General features: G+C 50.9%; 3 protein-coding genes across 3 annotated transcripts; 2 read left to right on the top strand and 1 right to left on the bottom strand.

Annotated features, from left to right (window-relative positions):
• Positions 1-2,751: 2,751 nt before the first annotated feature.
• On the top strand, positions 2,752-10,966 carry SLC16A3 (solute carrier family 16 member 3). The gene is made up of 5 exons (XM_072352148.1): positions 2,752-2,875; positions 7,248-7,491; positions 7,862-8,005; positions 8,402-9,169; positions 9,981-10,966. Exons 2-5 carry the CDS (start codon positions 7,269-7,271, stop codon positions 10,265-10,267), a joined length of 1,422 nt encoding a protein of 473 aa, XP_072208249.1. The 5' UTR covers positions 2,752-2,875; positions 7,248-7,268; the 3' UTR covers positions 10,268-10,966.
• A 1,564-nt stretch (positions 10,967-12,530) lies between these two features.
• On the top strand, positions 12,531-18,046 carry LRRC59 (leucine rich repeat containing 59). The gene is made up of 7 exons (XM_072352173.1): positions 12,531-12,697; positions 12,979-13,038; positions 13,397-13,555; positions 13,885-13,989; positions 14,672-14,744; positions 15,331-15,504; positions 15,759-18,046. Exons 1-7 carry the CDS (start codon positions 12,593-12,595, stop codon positions 16,001-16,003), a joined length of 921 nt encoding a protein of 306 aa, XP_072208274.1. The 5' UTR covers positions 12,531-12,592; the 3' UTR covers positions 16,004-18,046.
• A 444-nt stretch (positions 18,047-18,490) lies between these two features.
• Positions 18,491-22,083, bottom strand: EME1 (essential meiotic structure-specific endonuclease 1). The gene is made up of 8 exons (XM_072352141.1): positions 21,371-22,083; positions 21,171-21,298; positions 20,945-21,055; positions 20,382-20,500; positions 19,815-19,950; positions 19,587-19,702; positions 19,089-19,278; positions 18,491-18,681 (listed from the first exon to the last, which is right to left on the bottom strand). The coding sequence occupies exons 1-8, from the start codon at positions 22,044-22,046 to the stop codon at positions 18,505-18,507; spliced, it is 1,653 nt and encodes a 550-aa protein (XP_072208242.1). The 5' UTR covers positions 22,047-22,083; the 3' UTR covers positions 18,491-18,504.
• Positions 22,084-22,115: the final 32 nt, after the last annotated feature.

Genomic DNA, 22,115 nt, shown 5'->3' on the forward strand with positions numbered 1-22,115 from the left:
TCCAATGAATGAGCTTCTTGTTCCTACAGAACCCCGAGGAGGCATTTAACAAATAGTAGATCTGTATATATACATCAAATCAAAATAGTAAATCTGTATATATACATCAAATCAAAATGGACATTTTAAAGATGATCGTACAAATAAAAGCAGCTGAGCTCTCAGAGGAACTTCTTCATTTGATTTCCATGGCTCCCTTTCCCATAGCTGTACAGCTGTAGGTTCATGCTTGTTAAGTCTATGCAGCTCTTTGTAGGTAAACTTCATGTTCCTGAAGTACACCTTGAGCAGCACACAGACAGCCTTTATTTTCAGCCTCGCTTCAGGAACAAACTACAAACTGTTGGGACCCCAAGGCTGAGCCGTTCCCCAGCAGCCATCCCACAAGGGCTCTTTGTGCACCACGCTGTGCCACTCGCTCCTTTGGAAGCAAAGGGGTGCGCTGGGCCCATGACACCTATTAGAAATGCCCACTGTTGGGGTTCAAGCCCTTAACATTCACATCCTGGGTTCAGTTCAAGTGTCAACAAGGAAAACGCCTCGAAATTAAATCTCTCTGAAAGCTTAAAGAGAACAAATGCATGCAGGTAACGTCAAGGTAATGCTTGGGACTCACCTACAAACAGCAGGGAGAGCAAAGAGTGCAGCTGCAACTTGGAATAGGTGACCATGCTGGAAAACGTTTCTTCGTAGCTGTATCCAACTGCAGTGCTTCTATCCGCTGTTGTTCCCATGGCAAGAAATAAGAGGCATTACTTGCGGAGCAAGCAAGGTGCATTGTTACCACTACAGCCATAGCAGCAATGGAATATGAAGTAAGGAACACAGCAGGATCTGCCTGAACAGATGCCATTTAACCCCACTGAGCAGATACGGGCTCGGTGCCTTCATCTCAGTTTCGAGTATTTCTGAGGTTATCTGGGCTGTGTGCAGGATGCTGCAGCCCCGAGCTCTGCTCCCTCACACCTATTGAGCACAGAATGAATTGCAGTGATCTGGGTGTCCGTGCTGAGAGCTGCCATTTATCCATCCCCGACGAGCGCATCGCCTTCAGAAAACACGTCCTTCAAAAACAATGGGAGGAATCGGCTCCAAAAGTGACGCCACAAAGAGCTGGATGCAGTTTCTGTCCAGCTGCTGGATGGCCGAGGACGTGTGCTGCTGAGCAACAGCATCACGGGATGGCTGGAGTCAGAAGGGACCCAAAGGCATCTGGTGCTGAGCAGGGACACCCACAGCTCCATCAGTGCTCACAGCCCATCCCTGAGCTTGGCTGTCTGCAGGGATGGGGCATCACCTCCCCTATGGGCAACCTGTGCCACTGCCTCAGTGCCCACAGTGTCAGACCTTCCTTCTATCCAATCTAAACCTCCCCTCTTTCCCCCCATCCCAACTTCCACAGACTGTCCCAGTGTAGCTGGAGCTGCTCCAGTTCTCGTGCACTCCCAGCACACAACCTGCTCTGTTTGGGGAGCTCCTGCCGCTGCACACGCAGCTGTTGGGGTGTGACTCGTAGGGGAGGGGATGTGGTTGCAGCGTTGCACAGATCGGTACCTTCTGATGCCTGATGAAATGAAACAAGACAGAGTGAAGATGTGATCCTTCAGACCCCGCTGAGGTTTTTCTTCCTTCTGTACATGACGTTTGTTTTGGCTTCTGGTTCACTTTTGCCATCACATCCGTTTTTACCCGCTGAGGGAGAAGGGCCGGCAGGGCTGAGTGTGTCTGGATGCAGCGAGGCTCACACTGCTGATCTTAAAGCTACGTCAGGCCTGTTGTTGTCTGCCAAGCACCGCCTGAACGCGGGCTGTAACTGCAGGGAACAAAACCCTCTGAGTGCTGCGGGGTCCTGGAGCTGAGCAGAAGTGCTGGAGCCCACGATAAGGATGTGTGGTTCTACTGGCAGTCCCGAAAGGACCGGAAAGCAATTACAGCTCTTGACCAACCAAACATTGCCACAGCCTCGGTGTGTCATTGCTTAAGGAGGGGGGACAGTTCCATCCTTCACAAATCTTTTGTTATTCCCCCTTACTTGAGTTACTGCATGATAGGAACACACAGCCCCACAGTAGATCTTCTAATTGAAGCCTTAAAGGTTTGTGCTATGTGAGTACATGGGGTGGACAGAGGTGCCCAGGAACGGAGAGCTGGGAAGCAAGGAAAGGAAAGCTGGGAAACAGCTGCCAATTTATCACCTCTGTCCTATAGGTTCACCTGTATTTGAATTGCTTCTGAACCATCAGTAGCTCTTACAGGCACTCACATGATAGAAGAGGGATAAGGAAAGGGATGTTCACAAACGAGAAGGCCTGGAGCATATTATGAGAGTAAGAGATGCTGAGAGCCCTGGGGCTGTTCTCTTGAGAAAGCGGAGGCTGAAAGGGATCCGATCTGTTTGTAAGTATCTAAAACACGGGAGTGGGCCGATGGGGGCGGACTCCTTTGTGCTGTGCAGTGGGCACGATGGCGAGGCTCCCCTCCGGAGACATTCAGGACCGTCTGCGCTCCCACCCGCACGACGTGCCGTGGAGCAGCGTCCCGCAGCGTGGCCGCACCCCGTCCTTCCCAGCGGAGCGCCCCGACCCTCCCGTGTGGCTGCGGGCGGTGCGGGCTGCGGGCGGCCCTCCGCGCTCCGGTGGGACGGCGCCGAACGCGACCGCGTGCCTCCGTGCGGGCGAAGCCGCGGCGGCGGGAAGGGCCACGTGGCGGCGCTAGGACCCGGGCGGCCCCGCGGGGACAGGGGAGGGGCGAGCGGACGCGACCCGCCGCGCCGGGGCGCTCGGCAGAACGGGGAGAGCGGGGAGAGCGGGGAGAGCGGGCGGCGGACGGGAGACAGAGCGGGGATCTGCGCGGCGGAGCGCGGGCCGGGACTCAGGTACCGTGACTCGGGTTCCGTGACTCGGGTACCGTGACTCAGGTACCGTGACTCGGGTACCGGACTGAGGCGGAGCCGCCCCGCTCCCCCTCGCGGTGCCGGGTCGCGCTCGGTTCGGGGCAGCGCGGTGGGTCCGAGCGGGGCGGGCGGCGGACGCGCATCGCTCGGGTCGGGGCCGCGGGGCGCTGGGAGCGGAGCGGTCCGGCCGCGCTGCGGGAGGTGCCGGCGGGCAGCGATGCTGTGCGCAGCCGGTCGGCGGCTTTTTGCGCCTCGTCTCTTAAGAGCCGGCCATGTTAACGGAACGCCCGATCCCGAAGGCTGCCGCGGATTCCCGTTCCCTACAAAGCCGCCGTGTTTTCCTCTCCGCTCCCCGCCGTCTCCTCCCCGCCGTGCCCCGCCGCGCTCTGCATTCTCCCGGTATCGCTCCTTTGTTCCGTCCAACAGTTGCTGCCGCTCGCTCTTCCTCCGGGCCGTTCCGTGCCCCCCCCGCCGTCTCTCCGCACCCGGCGGTCCAGCGCCGCACCGAGGCTCAATCGATCCGTCCCCGCTCGGTGCTCCCAGCCCGGCGGTATCTCACGCCGTTACTCCCAGCCCGGGATGACTCAGTCGGTTCCCGCTGTGGTTTATCCATAGAGTCGCGTCCGTTGCGTTCCCCTCTCCAGCTGCTCTGCGGGGGAAGCTGTTTGCCTTTACAATTAGCGCCTAAGAACCGGGCTCTTCAAATTAACTGCGCTAGTCGGGTGATGCTTCGGCGTCTTTATTTCTCCGTGAGCACCCTGAGCGCCGGGCTGTGTGAGAGCAATGCCCTGGTGTGAAAGCAAAGCAATGCCCTCGGGCTGGACGACGAGCCGATCCTGCGGCTCTCCCCTTACGAGAAAGCAGCAGCTCAGTTTAATCTGGAGGTGAACGCTTTCCTTAATCGCAAACACAAGCCGTGAGAGGCGCACACAGCTCTGCTCTCACCCAGCGCCCTATCAGCGATCGCTGCTGCTTCTGACAAGTGCTCGTGCTCCTCGGGAAGCCGCGGTCAGCGCACCCAGTGCGGTCAGTGCCGGCTCTGTCAGCATCCCCCCCGGCTGCCCTTTGGTTGTGCTGAGCGTGACTCCAGCTCTATGTGAGTTATCCCGCTGCTTTCAGTGCTGTGTGACTCCAGCTCTATGTGAGTTATTTCACTGCTTTCAGTGCTGTGTGACTCCAGCTCTATGTGAGTTATCCCGCTGCTTTCGGTGCACTTTCAAGAATAGAAGTCACAGTGCTGCACTGAGGCGTTAACCCCGCGTTCCCTGCGTGTCGTGGCCGTTCATTGCAGCCCTGTGCCCACGGCGCTGCTCTCACAGAGGCGTGGTGCCGGTTGTTTCCTTGTTTCATCTCAAAGCGAAGCGAGGTGCCCGCGCTGTTTGCTTATTGCTGTGCCACACAACGGCACCGCTCTGCCGAGCCGCTGCATTCCCGTACGGTGCCTCAGGTCGGCAGGTGGGTCTGAATGGCTTCACACACCGTGTTCAGAATCCCACGTAGCTCTGTGCCTGTCAGCCCCCTCTGGTTACATCCCCCCCCACCGCAGGTGCTGCTCTCACAGCTTCTGCTTTATGGGAACTGCTGGGCTGTTTTAACAAAGCACCGCTCCCTCGGGGGTAAATATTGCAAAACGGTGCACTCACTTCCCTCTGTGGCAGCCTGAACCCCACTGTGACAGTCTGAACCCCACTATGGCAGCCTGAGCCCCTTTATGGCAGCCTGAACCGGGTGCTTTACTCAACAGAAAGCCCTTAAAGCTGCAGTCTGTGACAGTGTTACCCTGCTGAGGAGCTCTGGCGCTGCCCGTCTCCTATTTGGGTGCTTTATGCTTCCCCCCATGCTCAGGATAAGGTGAAGGAGGCCTTTCCCTCTCTGCACAGCGGTGTCATTGCAGCCCCTCTGCATGTAGCACTCAGCCTGGCTCCCACCTCCCCTTCCAGGGTCAGGTGCTGCTCCTCCCTTGGTTGTAATGACCACAGGCAAAGGCAGAGCTCTGTGACCCCGCTGGTGCTCAGTATGGAGCTATCCGGTGTATCCATCCTCCCTGCACACTGAGGGTCATTATTGTCTCTGTGGCTCGGATCAGTGTCAGCTCATCCTTTTAGCTGCGGGGTTCTGTCTGTCCCCAGTCTGACAGGGGATCTCAGTGTGGATTTCTTGCTTTCTCTTTCACAGCCATTATTTATCTCTGGCTGAGGGCTCGGGGCCACACACATTTCTGAGCGTCCCTCTGTTCAATCCAGTCTCAATGCAGACAGGTCGGCCTTCACACTCCCGTGTCTCTCCCTCCCACAGCGCTGCCCTGCAGTAGAGCTGGTGGCCGTAAGGCAGTGGCTGAGCACCACTGTGAGGTTCTTCAGCTCTGTGTAACAGATGCTGTCCTGTGTGCACCAAACCACGGCACCAAAGGTCCTAACAGCAGCACTACCTCCAATCAGCTGAGCATTTCCAGTCCCTAAAGGGCTGTATGAAGGACTCAGATTCTTTATCAGGGTCTGTAGGGACAGGAGGAAATGGGTTCAGGCTGAAAGAGCAGAGGTTTAGGTTGGATATAGGGAAGGTTTTGTGCTGCTGAGGCAGTGGCACATGTTGCCCATAGGGGAGGTGGTGCCCCATCCCCATAGACAGCCAGGCTGATGGAGCTGTGGGTGCCCCTCAGTGCTGGGCTGGCACCAGATGCCTTTGGGGTCCCTTCCGACTCCAGCCATCCCGTGATTCCTCCTAACCGAGCCTATATCAGTTTCCGTGGCAACAGGAGGATTACAGCAGCAGCACAACACGCGGATTTAGCTCCACTCGCTGCTGCGTAAACACGTTCATTACCAAAGGAAGGGCCGTTAGTGATGGAGGGATCCTGAGCAGAGCCCATCGCTGCCGCTCGGCGGTGCACGCAGCGCTCACAGCCCAGCGCGGCGTGCCGGGAGATGGACGACGCCAGTTTCGGCCGCGTTTGCGGCGGGGTCGTTCATTGCGCGAGAGCCCGTCGCCTTTTAACGCTGATGTCACGGCGAGAACCGAGCGCGGGGTGCGACGAACGAGCGCGGGGTGCGGCGGAGCGCGGCGGGCAGAGCCGGCCTGACAGAGCGCGGCGCTCCGCGGAGCCCCGCCAGCCCCGCCCCGCCGCCCGGTCACGTCCCTCACGTCTCAGTGCGGCGGCCGGCGGCGCGCCCTGCCGGATGACTGGGTCGGAGCACGTCAGCGACAGGCGGTCACGCGGGGCCGTGCCGTACTGAGCTGTGCCGTGCCGTACTGAGCCGTACTGAGCTGTGCTGTGCTGTGCCATGCCGTGCTGTGCTCGGTCCCGGCCCCTCTACCGCCCTCCCCGTGAACGAAGAGCGGCCGAGCGGCTCCCGTTGCAGACCTCAGAAATCACCGAGCTCCGCCCCGTGCCGTGGCTCTGGACGCCCCCGCGGGGACGCGCCACCTCCAGGGACGGACGGCCCAGCTGGAGGGCGCGCCCGATCCCGCCGGCAGCGATCGGTGCTGAGTGAGCGGCTCTGATCCCAGCACTGACCCCGCGGGTCTCTGCTCGTCGCTGCCCTCCACCCATTGAGCCGCTGACCGCAGCCTTGGGCTGCGTCCATCCGGCCGGTTCCTTATCACCAGGTTCCCCAGCCATCAGATCCGTACTGATGGCACCGGTGGACAAAGGATGGGCAAGTTTCCTCCCCAGATCTGTGTTGGACGCGGTCCTGAACCACATCCTCACCTCTAAACTAGGAGCGTTTTGTGCCCTGTATCGTGCAGCTGTCAGGAGGGAGAACAAACCATCCTGAAATGGGGACAGGTTACAGATGCAGCTTCAGGCTTTGATCTACCAGCCCCAAACTGGTGGTAGTGCAGGAGCTCAAACGATAGGCACCTTGTGCTGCTATGGCTGTCAGCACAGCGGCCACCTGCGGTGCCAGACACCTGCACTCGGGTAAGCCTATCAACAATCATACATTCAGTGCTCACTTTTCTAGACAAGAAGTCTGTGCCAACCGGGCTGGGACAGTTTGGTCCTGGAATAGAGCTGTAAAATGGCATTGTTCCTGTGACCTGCAGTTCCCAAAGCATTCCTTAGTAACAAACATCCTAATCGATTGCACTTAAATGATCAGATTTGATACATCTAAGCTTTTATGCTTGTTTGGGCCAGGACTTGTGCTCCATGTACCAGGATTTCGCATCCAGGTGTCCCAAGCAGACCAAGATCTTCCTCTACCAACGTCTTGTAACAAAAATCCCGGGCTTAGAAACGAGTTGTTTCCTTCTAAAACAGTCTGTGACTCCAGCTGCAGCACACATTCTGCCTTTTGGGGACAGATAATTGTCAACTCATAACAACTCCTTTTTTTTTCTTATTTCTTAGGGAACCCTCTTGCTCTGCATCATGGGAGCAGTGGTAGTTGATGATGGTCCGTCTGGCGTCAAAGCCCCCGATGGAGGCTGGGGCTGGGCTGTCCTCTTTGGCTGTTTTATCATCACAGGATTCTCCTACGCCTTTCCAAAGGCGGTCAGTGTCTTCTTCAAAGAACTGATCCGGGAATTTGGCATTGGGTACAGTGACACCGCGTGGATTTCCTCCATCCTGTTGGCCATGCTTTATGGAACAGGTAGGTTGTTTGGTTTTGAACATCACGCAGCATTGTCTGTAAATCATACTGACACTTACAGTGTGAATTGTGCTTCTTATTATTGCTCTTGTACTAGTAAAGCATTCAAAAAAATATCGTTTATGCATGATGTAAATCCAAAAATTAATTAATTAATACAATTTGCACATAAAATTAAACCTCTGTAACTCAGTAGATGCTAAAGATGATGAAAAAGTGCACAGTGGTACAAAGGAATGGAATATCTGACTCCAGAGGAAGGAACACTGGCCTGATAGCATAGGCAGAGTGTGGGAAGAAACGTGAACTGATGTGAAACCATTGGTAAAATGGTTTAGCTTTGCAACTCTAACTTACTCTCTTTGCCCAGGTCCGCTCTGTAGTGTGTGCGTCAATCGCTTTGGCTGCCGCCCGGTCATGCTGGTAGGTGGCCTCTTTGCCTCCATGGGGATGGTGATAGCCTCCTTCTGCACGAGCATCGTTCAGATCTACCTCACCGCAGGGGTGATCACCGGTAAGCAGCACGTGTGGCTGGAATGGGCTCAGCCCATGTCCTAGCAGTAGGCTGATGTTTCATACTACCAACGTATCTAAATGATCACGATCATCCAAACAGGTTTTTATTAAGATAGCGGATAAAATTAGAATGATTTCATGTATTTATTCACCTACTTATTTATTACAAATGGCATCTTCTTCTGGTATGTTTAACAGCCACTTCTGTTATCAGTGAAGTGTAAGGGTAAGAATAATACTGAAGATGGGTTCTCTTAAACCTGTTACCATGGAACTCTTCTGTCCATCTGCAGTAAAACTAATCTTAAGTCATCAATCAGAACAAATGCAATTGATTCTTTTTTTAATAGCACTACGGGAGGGCTGGATTAACTTCGTGTCCCTTCTGTCACAGGTTTGGGTCTGGCACTCAACTTTCAGCCTTCGCTCATCATGTTAAACCGTTACTTTGACAAACGCCGCCCCCTGGCCAACGGGCTGTCTGCTGCTGGGAGCCCAGTGTTCCTTTGTGCCCTTTCACCGCTGGGGCAGATACTACAACACGAGTATGGCTGGAGAGGAGGATTCCTTATACTGGGTGGGATGCTGCTTAACTGTTGTGTATGTGGAGCACTAATGAGACCTCTGGAGCCACCCAAAAAATCTGAAGCTACCAAAGAAGCTTCTGAGAAGAAAGCAAAGAAAAAACTCCTGGATTTCAGCGTGTTTAAAGATGGCGGTTTTGTGATCTACACGCTAGCGGCATCTATCATGGTGCTCGGCCTCTTTGTTCCCCCAGTTTTTGTTGTGAGTTATGCCAAGGATTTAGGGTATCAGGACACCAAAGCTGCTTTTCTTCTGACGATTCTGGGATTTATTGATATCTTCGCTCGTCCAATTTGTGGAATGGTGGCTGGTCTCAAGTGGGTTAGGCCGCGCTGTGTCTACCTCTTCAGTTTTGCTATGATTTTTAATGGCTTTACAGATCTCATGGGCTCCATGTCTGTTGATTACGGTGGCCTGGTGGTCTTCTGCATTTTCTTTGGCATTTCTTATGGAATGGTAGGTGCTCTTCAGTTTGAAGTTCTCATGGCTATTGTTGGCACTCAGAAGTTTTCCAGTGCTATTGGCTTGGTGCTCCTGGCAGAAGCAATGGCAGTTCTCATCGGTCCGCCGTCAGCAGGTCAGTATTCCATGTAGCTGAGAATTCGAAACCATTGACATTGCAGGGAGGAAAAGCCAGCACAACTGACTCACAGTGTACATGCTGTCCTTGTGTTGTACGTGCTAACATGACTTTGTGCAGTTAGAATCACAAATAGCCCCAAACAGGGAAGGATGTTTTGTCCTTGTATCTGTTTCCAAGGACTGGTGGAGCTGCCATTTGGAGGTGCTGCTCTTTTTGCAATGAAAGCCTGAAGTGCATCTCCTGTTCAATGGCATCGTGTGGGTTTCCATGCACAGTAAATGTGATCAAACTCAGACCTCTTTGGAGTTGGAGTTCAGAATGAATCCCATCAGTTTTATTTGGAAGGCAGCAGGACAGATTCTTTGTACCTGTGGTAGGTTTGAAGGGTGAAAGAAAACTTCAGAAGAGGAGGGGAAAAAAACAAGAAGGGCTCCAAAGCATCAGGACTGTTCCAGGGAAGGCAGCCTCATTGCACTGCACATGTCTTGTAACCCCAAAGTATGGCAACACTGCAAAATACTCTGATTCCTGAATTTGTAAGGGCAACTTCATTCACAAAATGAATCTAACAGGCTGCACCAAAGAAACCCAACAAACAACCCTACAGGTTCACAGCATGATCTGAAGTACACGGCACTTGCCTCATCTCTCGCATCTGAAGGGAATGCTTTTACTGCAGTCCAGCTCCTGTCAGTGTGTGCAGGGGTGGACGCGTTCTGGGATGTGAAGCACTTTCAGTCAGTGCTAAGCTGAAGTGAAATCATGGAAATACTTTGTTATTTACCTGCAATATTGTCTTTTTCAGGAAAGCTCTTGGATCTAACACGGAGGTACATGTTTGTCTTCATTATTGCTGGAATTGAAGTTACCACCTCAGCGCTGGTATTGGCCTTGGGAAATTTCTTCTGCATTAAGAAAAAACCAGCAGAACCACACACAAAAGAAGCAGCAGCAGAAAGAGAAGAATTAAACAAATCGGAAGACAAAACTCCCGCGGATGCCAAGGTGGACTCTATTGAGGTGGAGCAGTTCCTAAAAGATGAGCCTGAAAAAAACGGCGAGGTCGTAACTAACCCAGAAACCTGTGTGTGAGCACGGCACAAAACCCGCACAGCGTTTAGAAGAGGGTCAGACAGAACCTCAACACTATTTATTTTAGGAATAGAACTAGCTTAGGGCTGGGCCGTCTGCTTTATTAACTGGAGGCCGGTCAGCTCATCAGGTCTCTCTGGAAGCTGATTTACTAGACAACCTTTTATCAGAGCATTAGCTTTATCAGTGAAAGGTGAAACGTTGTGGTTATACTTTTTATGTAAACAAAAAAAAAGCTTTTCTGAACACAAGTAGAGTCTTGCCGTGCATCACCAGAAACTGCTCACTTGGCAGAGCTAGAGGAAGGCTGTATTTTGTGTACGCTTTCAGATAATACGGGTGAAATTGCTGTGTTGTGTGGCTCAATGTAATTTCCCTTTCAGTGCTTTTTGGGAAGGGGAAAGAGTTTGAGATGGAGAAATATCTCAGGAACTTAAAGGTCTCCATTAGGTCTTTGAATTTCTTACTTTTTTTAGACTTTGAGATTAATTGGCTCAGTCCTAGTATAATTTTGATAATACCTGTTACTTTGGTTTATGCAAATGTATTTCTATGAGTTTTGTCTAAACCTGTAGTCTTTGTAATCGTCGTCTGGAAACACTGTACACAGAAAGGCACATCGCAGGCACTGCCCTCAGCTGGTCACACCAGCCCTGTTCTTAGGGAATGCTAAAAGGAAAATAAAATGAGTAGACTCCATCCCGACAGACAATAAACAAAGTTCATCTCCATTCATACACTCTGCGCTCAGTACAGTTTCCCTGCAGCACTGAAAAACCTTACAGGTATCATCCAGAGGATGGACATGAGGCTTAGCAGGAAAGGAAGGTAAAAAGGAAGGCATTCTCTATTGCATGTATAAAAAAAAACCAAAATCAGTGTATTGTCTATTCTACATTTTTCTCCTCACAAACACATTGAAAATATGTAATATTTTCTATAAAATGGATGCTATTTCAACCCAGTTTTCAGATACATGTTGCCTCAGCTGATTAATCAGAGGTTCAGGCTGTGATTTCCTATACACTCCACCCCTTACACATGCTCACTGTGTCAAGCACGACAGAGCTTATGAACAAGGGCATCAATACTGGCTTCAGAGAATCTCAGATATCAAAGCTATCAAATATGCTCACAGCACAACCTCATAGTGAAATAGTGATTGCAGCCAGATCTCGTTTGGGATGGTTGGCTTTGGAAGTAGACTTTGGATTTCTCTGTGTGCATTGCTCGTGAAGCACAAGGAGCTTGTTTGGTGGCAGTGGTGGTGCTGATTTATTTGGTTGGAGGAAGGAAAATCTTGTCTTTGAGATGTGAAAAACTGGTGAGCAGGTAGGTGAGTCTGTGCATGTCCATAGATGATGTAAGGCTGCGTGGTGCTCATGGCCAGGAGTCGCTGCTGCAATAAAGCACAGTGCAATTATCTGCATCTGTACTGCAGGAGCATCAACATGTGCTCAGTGCTGTGTAGTCACAGAGAAACAAAAATCAATGCCTGTGATAAAGAAAACAAGCAACAAAGAGGTGTAAGACCTCCTCTCCCTGGCACAGATCTGCCCTCCGAACACCGCTGCAAAAAGCAGAAGTGCTGGAGCTTTGCATAACCGGATCTCACTCTTCTCAAGAGGGCTCTGCCATTTCAGCTTACCACTGGGAGGCACAATAGCCCTATTTACCAAATTCCTATAACCTCCTGGGTGAAAGAACATCAACCCTAGGTATTTTCCATGGCATTTCCTAAGATACAAATCCTTGTTTATAATTTGTGATGCCTTTGCTTAGAACTGCCTATAACCTCAGTTCCATCTTTGCTAAGACAAGCAGATCCTCCGTGCTGGAAGAGGCCCAGTGATACCTCACAGAACAAGGTGCTCCCAGGGCTGATGTTACAAGCCCCTTTGTAAGCGCACATATGTCACAATGTGTGTTCGGGCCCAGAGACTCAAGGCTTGTTCTCACCATAATCCCGTTACTGGGGAACTCCCGTTTGGTTCTGTCTCAGGACAAATCTTCCACTGACTTTTTCGGCCGTGGGTCACCCGGGAGAAGAACAAGGGAGCACTTTGCTGGCGGAGCTTTTGGATCAGAGGAGAAGTTGTAATATTTCTCCTTGCAGAGCGGAACGCCTCGGTCCGACCGCAGCTCTCAAAAGCCGAGTTCGGTGCCCGGAGTACGGCGACGGCGGGCAGCACGGCGCGGCGCGGATCGCAGGGCCGGGAGCGGCGCTCCGGGCCGGCAGGGGGCGCTGCGCGGCACCGCGGTGCGGACGTGGACGCGGAAGTGGCTGGCGGGGCGGCGGGGCGGCACGGGGTCCGCGGAGCGGCCATGGCGCGGGGCGGCGGCAAGGCGAGCAGCCTGAAGGACAAGTTGGACGGCAACGAGCTGGACCTGAGCCTGTGCGGTCTGAGCGAGGTGCCGGTCAGGGAGCTGGTGAGCGTGCGGGGCCGGCCGGGAGCAGCGCGGGCCGATGCCGGCTTAGGGGCAGCAGCGCGGGGACGGAGCTGGGCAGGAGACCGCCCCGGTCTGTTTGCCGGCGCCGCCCGTCCGTGAGAATAACTCCGGCTTTTCTCTTTAAAGCGAGAATCCCGGCTGCGGGCCCGTCCAGATACAGTGTAGCTTCGCGGAAGGCCGATACAAAAGTAGCGCTTTCCAGAAGGTCTCGGTACCTGCACCGAATCCGTACGTTCATTCGGTACTTCTTTCCCTTTCAGGCTGCGCTTCCGAAAGCAACCGTGCTGGATTTGTCCTGTAACAGCCTGGTTTCCTTGCCGGTAAGATGCCCGACTGCCTTTGTGAGGATGAAGCAGGTCTGGTAGGAAATACCGGGAAGAGATATCAGTGCTCCAGCAGCCGCTCCCCGCGAGGTGGGGATGGGGCTCGGGCTCTTCTCTCCTCCTGGGGCGGCTGAACGCGCTGCTGCCAAAGCTGGGCGGGTAATGAGGAAACATCAGCTCACGAGGAGAGGGTTGCACTGAGCAGAGATTGCAGAACCCTGCTGCCAAAGGATCGGTGTGAATGCAGAGCGGGTCCAGCAGCCGCAGAAATTCAGCTGTTTCAGTTGTATTGCTGCCCAACTAAGGACCCCGCAGTCAGATGCTGAAATGCTCTTCCTGCTTTTTGTTGTTTTAGTCAGATTTCTGCAGTTTGACACACCTGGTGAAACTGGACTTGAGTAAAAATCGGCTCCAACAGTTGCCCGTGGACTTTGGGCGCCTGGTCAGCCTGCAGCACCTGGACCTGCTGAACAACCGTCTGGTCACCCTGCCCGTCAGCTTTGCACAGCTCAAGGTAAAGCCGTCAGCCGGGCGGTTACGTAAAGCTTTGGGATGCAGCCCAGGGTCTTGTGATCCTTCTCAAGTTGATTTCTCTGGTGAAGCATCCATCCTGCTGACTGCTCAGTCCAAAATTCAGCTGGCTCTGCACCACAGCCCGGTAGAAACTCTCAGGTCTGTTGAGAGCACCGAGCTCCCTGCTTGTGCTCCATGCCTATTTCATCATTCTTGGGAAGACCAAGTAACTGCTTCTGCGTTGAATGTCTTAAATAACCACGAGCCTGTCGTGCTGTTTGCAGTCACCTGCTTGCTCTGACAGCCTCCCCTCCACATCCCTTCCTGCAGAACCTGAAGTGGCTGGATCTGAAGGACAATCCCCTGGATCCTGTTCTAGCTAAAGTAGCCGGAGACTGCCTGGATGAGAAGCAGTGCAAGCAGGCTGCGGTCAGGGTAAGGAACCTGCCTGCTGTTTTATTCTTGTTTCTTGTCTTTGGTGGTGATGTTTCTTCCTCTGTTTACTGAGCAAGCTCTAAAGTTCCTTCAGCCAGTGAGGTACCAGTTCTCTGCACTGATTTTACTGCATCCATGGCTACAGAGAAAACAACAGCTGAGTAGGATCTCCTCCCTTAGTAGAATTAAGAGGGGACTAAACGCTGCTTTGCTGAGGAACTGAAGGCACAATCACACAAAATAACTCGTTATAGGCTTTGTTATACTCTACAGTATAAAAATCTTCATAGAAATATTATGGGAAGGCATAGGGTCATGTAAATAGTTGTTGCTGGGATTTGTGGAGTAAAAATAGTTAAAATATGTACTTCTGTTACTGCCTTGCCATGCTCCTGTGAAATAGCTGCCTGATGAAACGAGCTGTTCCATGATCCTCTGTAACTGATAGCACCAGATTTCCATATCATTTTAAAGCAGAGATCTCCGTTTCTTAACTGCAAAGATTCGTGTAGCAAGACTTCCCTTCAAGTCATACCTGCAGGGCTCAGTCGGCTGCGGCCATCAGAGCAGATCAGTGGTCAGATCCCTCTGATCCTTCAGATACACTGCAGCCATTCATTCTGAACTCCCCCCACCGTGAGCCCTCTGCAGACATCTCAACTTGTTCTCTTGGACCTTGAAGGTACTGCAGCACATGAAAGTGATCCAGTCCGAGCAGGATCAAGAAAGGCAACGGAAGCTCCAAGCAGAGCGAGGTAAGCACAAAGTGCTCACGTGCACACTGCTGAATTCTGCCCACAGAAATGATTGCCAGCAGGCAAATATCTGTAACTATCGGAATTCTGAGCAGGGTAGAATGGCTGGGTGGAGAAAGACAACCTGGGACACTATGCTAGCTCTTGCCTTCCTGACAGAATCATAGGATGGCCTAGGTTGGAAGCTACCTTAAAAATCATATAATTTCAACCCTACTGCCATGGGTAGAGACCTCCAACTGGGCTGGTTGCTCAAAGCCCCATTCAGCGTGGTCATACACGCTTCCAGAGTGCAGAATGGAAGATAAACAAAAGGAGGGAAAAAAACCACCACCAGAAAAAAAAACACTACGCCACAGGATAGTTATCTGAATTTGCAGCATCAAAGAATAGGCAAGGCTGGAAGAGGTATCTGGAGGTCAGCTGGTCCAGCTCCCTCCTCAAGCAGGGACATTGAGAGCAGTTTGCCCAGGACGATGCCCAGAGATTTGTTTTCTCATTCCAATTAGGATCAGATAAGCAGGTAGTAAGGAAGAAGCCAACAACAATCCTTTATGTAAATGGAAAACTTCCTATTCATCCCCAGAAATGGAAAAGAAGCGTGAAGCAGAACAGCGAGCCAGGGAGGCTCAGGAGAGGGAACTGAGGAAGCGAGAGAAGGCAGAAGAAAAGGAACGCAGAAGGAGGGAATACGATGCTCAGAGAGCTGCAAAACAGGAGGTGGAAAAGAAAACTAAAAAGGAGACTGCGCAGACACGAAGTAAGTAAGAACTCCACAGGGAGCTCAGGTAAAGCGCATTTTAACGTGTGCCTTGTGGAAAAGAGTGAACAAGACCACTGGCACAGAACTGCATCATGCTTAACCTGCATTATAGTTTTGATAATGCCAGATCTGCATTCATGCAAACATGAGCATAGCACAAGCTAAAAAGTATGATGCTTGAGCATTGCACAGATTGTTAAGGATACCTGAATAATTCCTCACATTCTGCCTTGCAAACATTCTTTCTGCAGAGCCTGCCTCCAGTTCTCGCCCACCTCAGCCAGTCCGGCACAAGCACTCGTGGTCACGGTCGGTGCTGAGGGTGTTGCTGCTGGTGCTGCTCTGCATCCTCTGCACTTTGGCTGTCTGCAAATTGACCGAGCTGCAACACCAACCACTGTGTGTCGGTGTGAACACTCTCTATGAAGACGTAGTTGCTGCTGTGCAAAACCACAAAACCCTGCAAAACATGCTACAGCAGAACTCGCAGCAGTGATTGTCCTGGATGGGCACTTGCTTTGTCAGCATCTCCTTTCACCATCCACGCAGCCAGAATTCCTATGGAATTGTGTTCTGATGAAACTGCTTTTTATCCGTCAGCATTAATTGGCTGGTCCACTCCACATAGAGTAATCGTTTGGATCATCGTTGCTGTGCATGTTTCTCAGTTGGCCTGTCACTCCCATTGTCTGCCTAGATTAACTTAATACCACTCACCTCCAAGGGACCTACACTTAGATCTTAAGACACAGAAGGATGTCAGTTTATAGGAGTGGGGGAAAAATAAATGGCTTTCAGTTATCTAGGTAGTTGTAGCTCAATAATGGAGGTATAAGTTTTTTTAATACATCTCCATTTCTCGCTCTCATTTCTATTAGTGCTAAAATCAATGACATGGCTGTATGGGAGTATTTATATGTAGGCCTACTCCAGGACCAATTACATTTGTGGGATGGCTGTGCGTCTGTATGTTGGAATGAAGAAGCTGATGTACTATTGAAAGAAACTGAACATTTTCAATATAACATTTTTCGCATCAATTTATCTGAAGTGAGTATTTATACTGCTAGCACAGGACACTGTTTGCTCTAATTAGGTACCTAGAAACAGCTAAAACTGATTTCTGACTGCGTACAGTAATCACTCGTTTTAGCCAACTAGGACCAACAAAGGAGCTACAGCTCACAAAGGGCTTCTTGCCAGCCTGCAGTCTTGTCAAAAAACGTGAGAAGGGGAGGGATCTGCCACATACAGACAGGAGCTGCTGCAGCACACAGCGCTGGGTGGCACTGTTGCAGCAGCACAGCGTGGCACAGACTCACCTTGGGGCTGTTGCAAAGGTTGGGAGGTTTGGCACATTGTCTATAGAAGAAAACTCAGCCGTGTGAAGGCATAATAATTCTAAATAATCTCCACACAGAGGAAAGCCAAACAAGTGTGTCATATCCTTTTACAGGGTTCGTGACTGTTAAAACAAGCTGAAGTGTAAATGTAATGATGTAAGTGCAGGTTTCAGAATAGCCATGCTACAATCTCCATAGAGAAATACCTGTGTTTGTCACCTGATTTACTCCCTCTTTTGTAATACCTGGAATGATTGGTGATTGCATTAGCACACTGACACGAGGAATGGCAATTCCTCTGTTCCACTGTTATTGCACTGTTACAAGGAAGTCATTCATACCATTTCATATCAATGACCAAGGTCATTATTGAAACAGTAAGCCTCCACCCTTTCATGGCTTACACCTGTACTTCTCTCATTACCTTTCAGAAGAAATCAACAGCATGGATTTAAAATAGAAGGACAGAGAGGCTTCCCATCTCTCTGGCTTAGCAGCATATTGTACGTTTTTTCTAAGCTTCCTTGAAACAGCTTTAGGTTTTGTTTTTGGTTTTTAACTTTAAAAGGTCATTGCTTACTATCCAGAAATGCAGCAAACAACATTCAAAGCAACATACCTGCTTGTCAGCACCTGGCAGCAGTCTGCAGCTCTACCATCTAGAAGAGAGTCCTGCTTAAGGCAGCAAGTGCAAGGCTAATAAGATTTGTCACTTTAGGTCAGAGGCACCTACGGGCCACACTGAGGCACCTGCTGTGTGTAAAGCCACTGTAGCTCATGGGTACTTTTTCCATTGGAGGTAGCAATGTTCCAGAGGGTAACTTCCATGCACTGAATGCAGTTCAATTCATACCCAGCACTCATTTCAGTAAGTGCCTCTGTAGCAAAAGACCTCAACTGTCCCTGTGAACACCAGTTCTGATGGCTCTGTGGAAAGGCAAGCACGTTCCTCAATCTAATTAAAAGAAAGCTTTTTCTGCCAACTGTTTAGACCTCATAATTCCAGCACGTATAATCAGATTTCAAGACCCTCTATGGATTAAGCTGTCTGGAGACTGAATCAGGGCAGTCTAAATCTGAAAATTAGTCTTACTCATTCCCATCTGGCACAGCAGAAAACAATTAAGAAAAAAAAAGTCTATTTTGTGAGGTAAAGTTCTTCCCGCTCACCAGAGCAGGTGCTGGGGGCAGCACTACGTTGTTTGAGCCATTTGTCACGCTGAAGAAAGGAGAAGGTATCTAATTGTAGTTTTGATACCAGTAGAAAACATTCAGAGGAAGACATGCCAGGATTACAGAACAGCTTGAGGTTGGAAGGAACCTCTGGAGGTCATCTGGTCATGCCTGTTCAAAGTCCAGGAAGTGCGTTAAGAAATAATTAAATTTCTATAGAAAATTATTTATTCCCTTGGAAGAACTCTTGACAAATAAGAAAGGCACCAACAGTACTGTAAGGCATGTCCAATTCATGCTGTTATGGAAGACGTTCAACATCTTTCTTGTGTAAACTCCAGCCATTCAGCAATTTGCTCCAGTTTCCTTCTACCATGATAAGGACTGTAAGTGCTTCAGGTCTTCAAGCTGTGACTGAGGAGTCCACTTCCCAGAAGGAAGATGAATACGGACAGAGAAACCATAAGACCTTCATTTGTGGCTACCCAGTGACATCCAAATAGAGATCAGGATCGTGGGAGGTCATCTGCAGATAGATTCGTCTGGAAAGATCTGGTCCAACCCGGCGGTAGGTGGCCGTCACACCGGTACCGCGGCGCACAGGGATGTTTGCCAGCATGTTTTCCCGCTCCTGCTCTGAGGAGCACCTACTGTAGGCCTACAAGCAGCACGAAGGAATGATGGCATCATCTCTTTGCACCCATTGCTCAAAGAAAATAAATCTTAAATAAACCCTACACACCTGTGACAGCTCCACACTTTCACAATGAAAACACATTTTTCACCTGGTAAGAGTGGACAAGTAAAGCAGGGCTGTGTTACTGTGATGTCACTGGCAATTTCTTTGGCTTTTCTCTCTGAAGGGAAACTCTCACAAGCTCCTCAGTACTCTGTTCTGTAAAGCTAAAGCAACGTGTACCAAGGAATTGAGTTTCTTCACCACCTTACTAAACACCTCACACAGAATCCTCGTGTCAAAGCTAACACAAAGTTAAACGACTCCTACCATTCTTAAAGCAGCTGGCTGTCTGCACACAGCCCTCAGTATGCAGGAGGCATCCTTACCTGGACTAGAAGCTGAGGAGAAGGGTATGCAGACACAACAGCCTCAGCCATCTCCTCGCTGACCCGGTTAAATTGTTGTATTTGCCTCTTCCAAACTTCCAGGAGACCCTTTCCAGAATGATCCACTTTCACACCTCTGCACCACTTGTTCTCTAGGTAGAAAGAGAATCCTGTATTCTGCTGCTCTCGTCTGCGGACAAAGGATTAAAAAGCAAGTGACTACCAAAAAAAATTCAAGTTCCTGTACCTGTTATCACACAGAGAAGCACCTCTAGTGCTGTGCTGCTATAGGCACCACTGGCATCAAAATGCTAAAAAGGTGACCCTGCTTTCTCTACATTCAGCATCAATTTCCTACATGCAGGACCTTGACTTAACGTCAAGCGAGGCTACAATTTGAAATCAAAGTCTGCCCTCACCCCTGTTATTCCCTCCTAGTAAGCCTGAAAGCAAAGCCTCTCCAAAGAAAGCATAACCAAACATCATCTGCTTACTCACTTGAATGGTGCTTCAGCTACAGCTTTTGTGAACATAGTGGCAAACTCTCCAAGTTCCTCCCAGCTCTCAAAAAAAGTGACTTGGACACGCGTGCAAAGCTGCAAATCCACCAAGGCCTGTAAACATCATTGAAAACAGCAGATGGAACAACTCATCCTCTTACATCAAACTCCATTCATGACATGTTCAAGTAGTGGCAGACAACAACTGCATGCCTGTTCTACTCACATCTTCCACATCCAGTCTGGTTATCTCCAGGCCAGGATCCTTAACTTGTTTCTTCCTCTGATCTCCCCAGTCTTCTGCCTGGCTTCTATTCACTGTTGTCTGTTGCAGTCTCTTTTTTGACTGAGCCCTGAGACATCTAAGAAGAGGAAGATCACATTGGGAATTCAGAAGGGCTGGGCTGCTGTGGAGTGTAAAACGACACAGCACCAACATCCTCTATTAAGAGAGGCTGAATCTGTAGAAAAGGTCCATTAAATACAAAAGCATCACATCTGACTAAGAAAATTCCTCTGCAGCATTTATTTATTTTTAAGCCACAAAAGCCTTTCAAGAAAGTATCTGTGAATATTTCTGCCACCCTCACACACTTCCCAAGGTATTTATTGCTGGGCAATGTGGTGACAAGCCAGATAGACCTTTGCTTCTGTTCCTATGTAAGGGATGTGGGACAGTTCTGGATGGGAATTCTTTATGTGCTCCAGTCTTCGCTGGAAGGAATTAATGTAAAACACTCGCTGCCTTTTTCAGCGAGACAACACTGACACATTTGAGGAGAAAAATTCTAACCTGAAATATTTTTCTACTTCAACAACTGTGAGAGCCAGAATTTTCCCAGGCATTTTTTCCATCACACGAGCTACAAAGCTCTGTAAAGTCTCCTTCTGTTCTGCACAGCCCCGGGCCTCCTGCAAAGATCAATAGAAAAAAGGGAGTGGAACCATTCTGAGTTGCACAGACAAGCCCAGCAAGGTATGGCCCGATGTTGCAGCTAAGTCTCTGCATAAGTGAAGTTCTGCTCCTGTAGCCCTCAGGTGCAAGCAGACAGCACTTGATCTAGTAACAAGTAACAGTAAAGAAAACAAAAATAACAAAACGCACACACAAAAAGCCCCACAACATTCTTGACCTGACAACATCTACTAAGACAACGTTACTTCTTAAAGGACTCTGAAAAACAGTACCTAGGATAGAAAGCTGCCAGAACTCGGCTGTTTTTAATCAAGTACAGGCTTCTAAAAATCAGACTTACAATCTACAAAAACCACAGCTTCCAAATGAAAAAGGACGGCAAATACCACCCTCTCCAGAAAAGCACATTCAGACAGCACTAAACTTATAAGCAGTCTTACTTGCTTGTAGCTATGAACCATGGACAGGAACTCTTTCAAGCCAAGCAGAACCAGGAGATTTGGCTCTTCTGTCCATTCATTACCATCCTCAGTCTGCCCAGTGCTCTCAACCTGAGGAAGGGAGACGGTTTGAGGAATGTTTGCTTGGGATGCTAAAGACAATTACTGTCAAGTGTGAACAACGTGGGAAGAAAAGGGCAAAACAATCAAGATTTTGTCCCCGCACCTGAGACAAGACTGACTTCCTCCTCCAGGTAATGCTGCAGGGAACAGCCTGGCTCTCAACCACACAGGAATAATTTGCAGACTGCAAAGCAGCGCGGATCTGCGCGCCACCTTCCACCTGCAAGAGAGCTGAGATTGGCACACAGGTCAGGCTCCCGCGGCAAGAACTGCTGTGAGGGCAGCGCAGGCTGCACGGAGTACCTGGATCCAGCACCACGGTGATGTATTTCTGGCACTCCCCCGGCCGCTGAGCTTTCAGCGCTTTGGCGAGGGCTTTCTTCCTTTCTTTTTCCTCGGCTTGCTGCTTGTTCCGCGCTTCCCGGTCCTTTCTCCTCTGCCAGGCCGCCTGGCAAATCACCCGCCTTTCCTCCTGGCTGTACTTGGGCTTCTTCGGAGGGGGAGAAGCTTCTGCCCGTTCTCCACTTCCCGGAGGCCCCTCACGCCGTTCGGTCTCAGGAGCTGCCGGCGGTAACGAGGGTCGCCCAGGTCCGAACGCGTCACCCGGGCTGACGGAAGCTCCTCCCTCGGGTAACACCGCGGCTTTCGGCGCAGCCCGTTCCGTGCGCGCAGCCACCAGCCGCCCGTCGCTGTGCCGAAGGCCGCGTCCCGCAGCAGCGTCCCCGCCACACAACGGGGGAGGCCTCAGACCCGCAGCCTCCCGTGTGGGCCCGCCGGGCCGCAGCCTCCGCCCGAGCCGCTCCGACAGCGGAGCGATCTCCACCTCGTCCTCGCTGTCGCTGCTCAGCACCACGACGCCGCTTCCTCGCCTCAGCGGGGGAGACGAGCCCCTGGCGGGGGCCGACCCGCCGGCTGCGGGCAGCGGCTGCAGCAGAGCGGCGAGAGCCGGCAGGTCCTCATCGCTGCCCTCGGCCGCCATTTCCCTCCTCAGAGGCGGCCGGTGAGAGGAACGAGCGGGTGGGCGTTTGGCGCGCTGGGCGGTGACTGG

The sequence above is a fragment of the Excalfactoria chinensis genome, chromosome 17, assembly GCF_039878825.1.
Source record: "Excalfactoria chinensis isolate bCotChi1 chromosome 17, bCotChi1.hap2, whole genome shotgun sequence".
NCBI lineage: Eukaryota > Metazoa > Chordata > Aves > Galliformes > Phasianidae > Excalfactoria > Excalfactoria chinensis.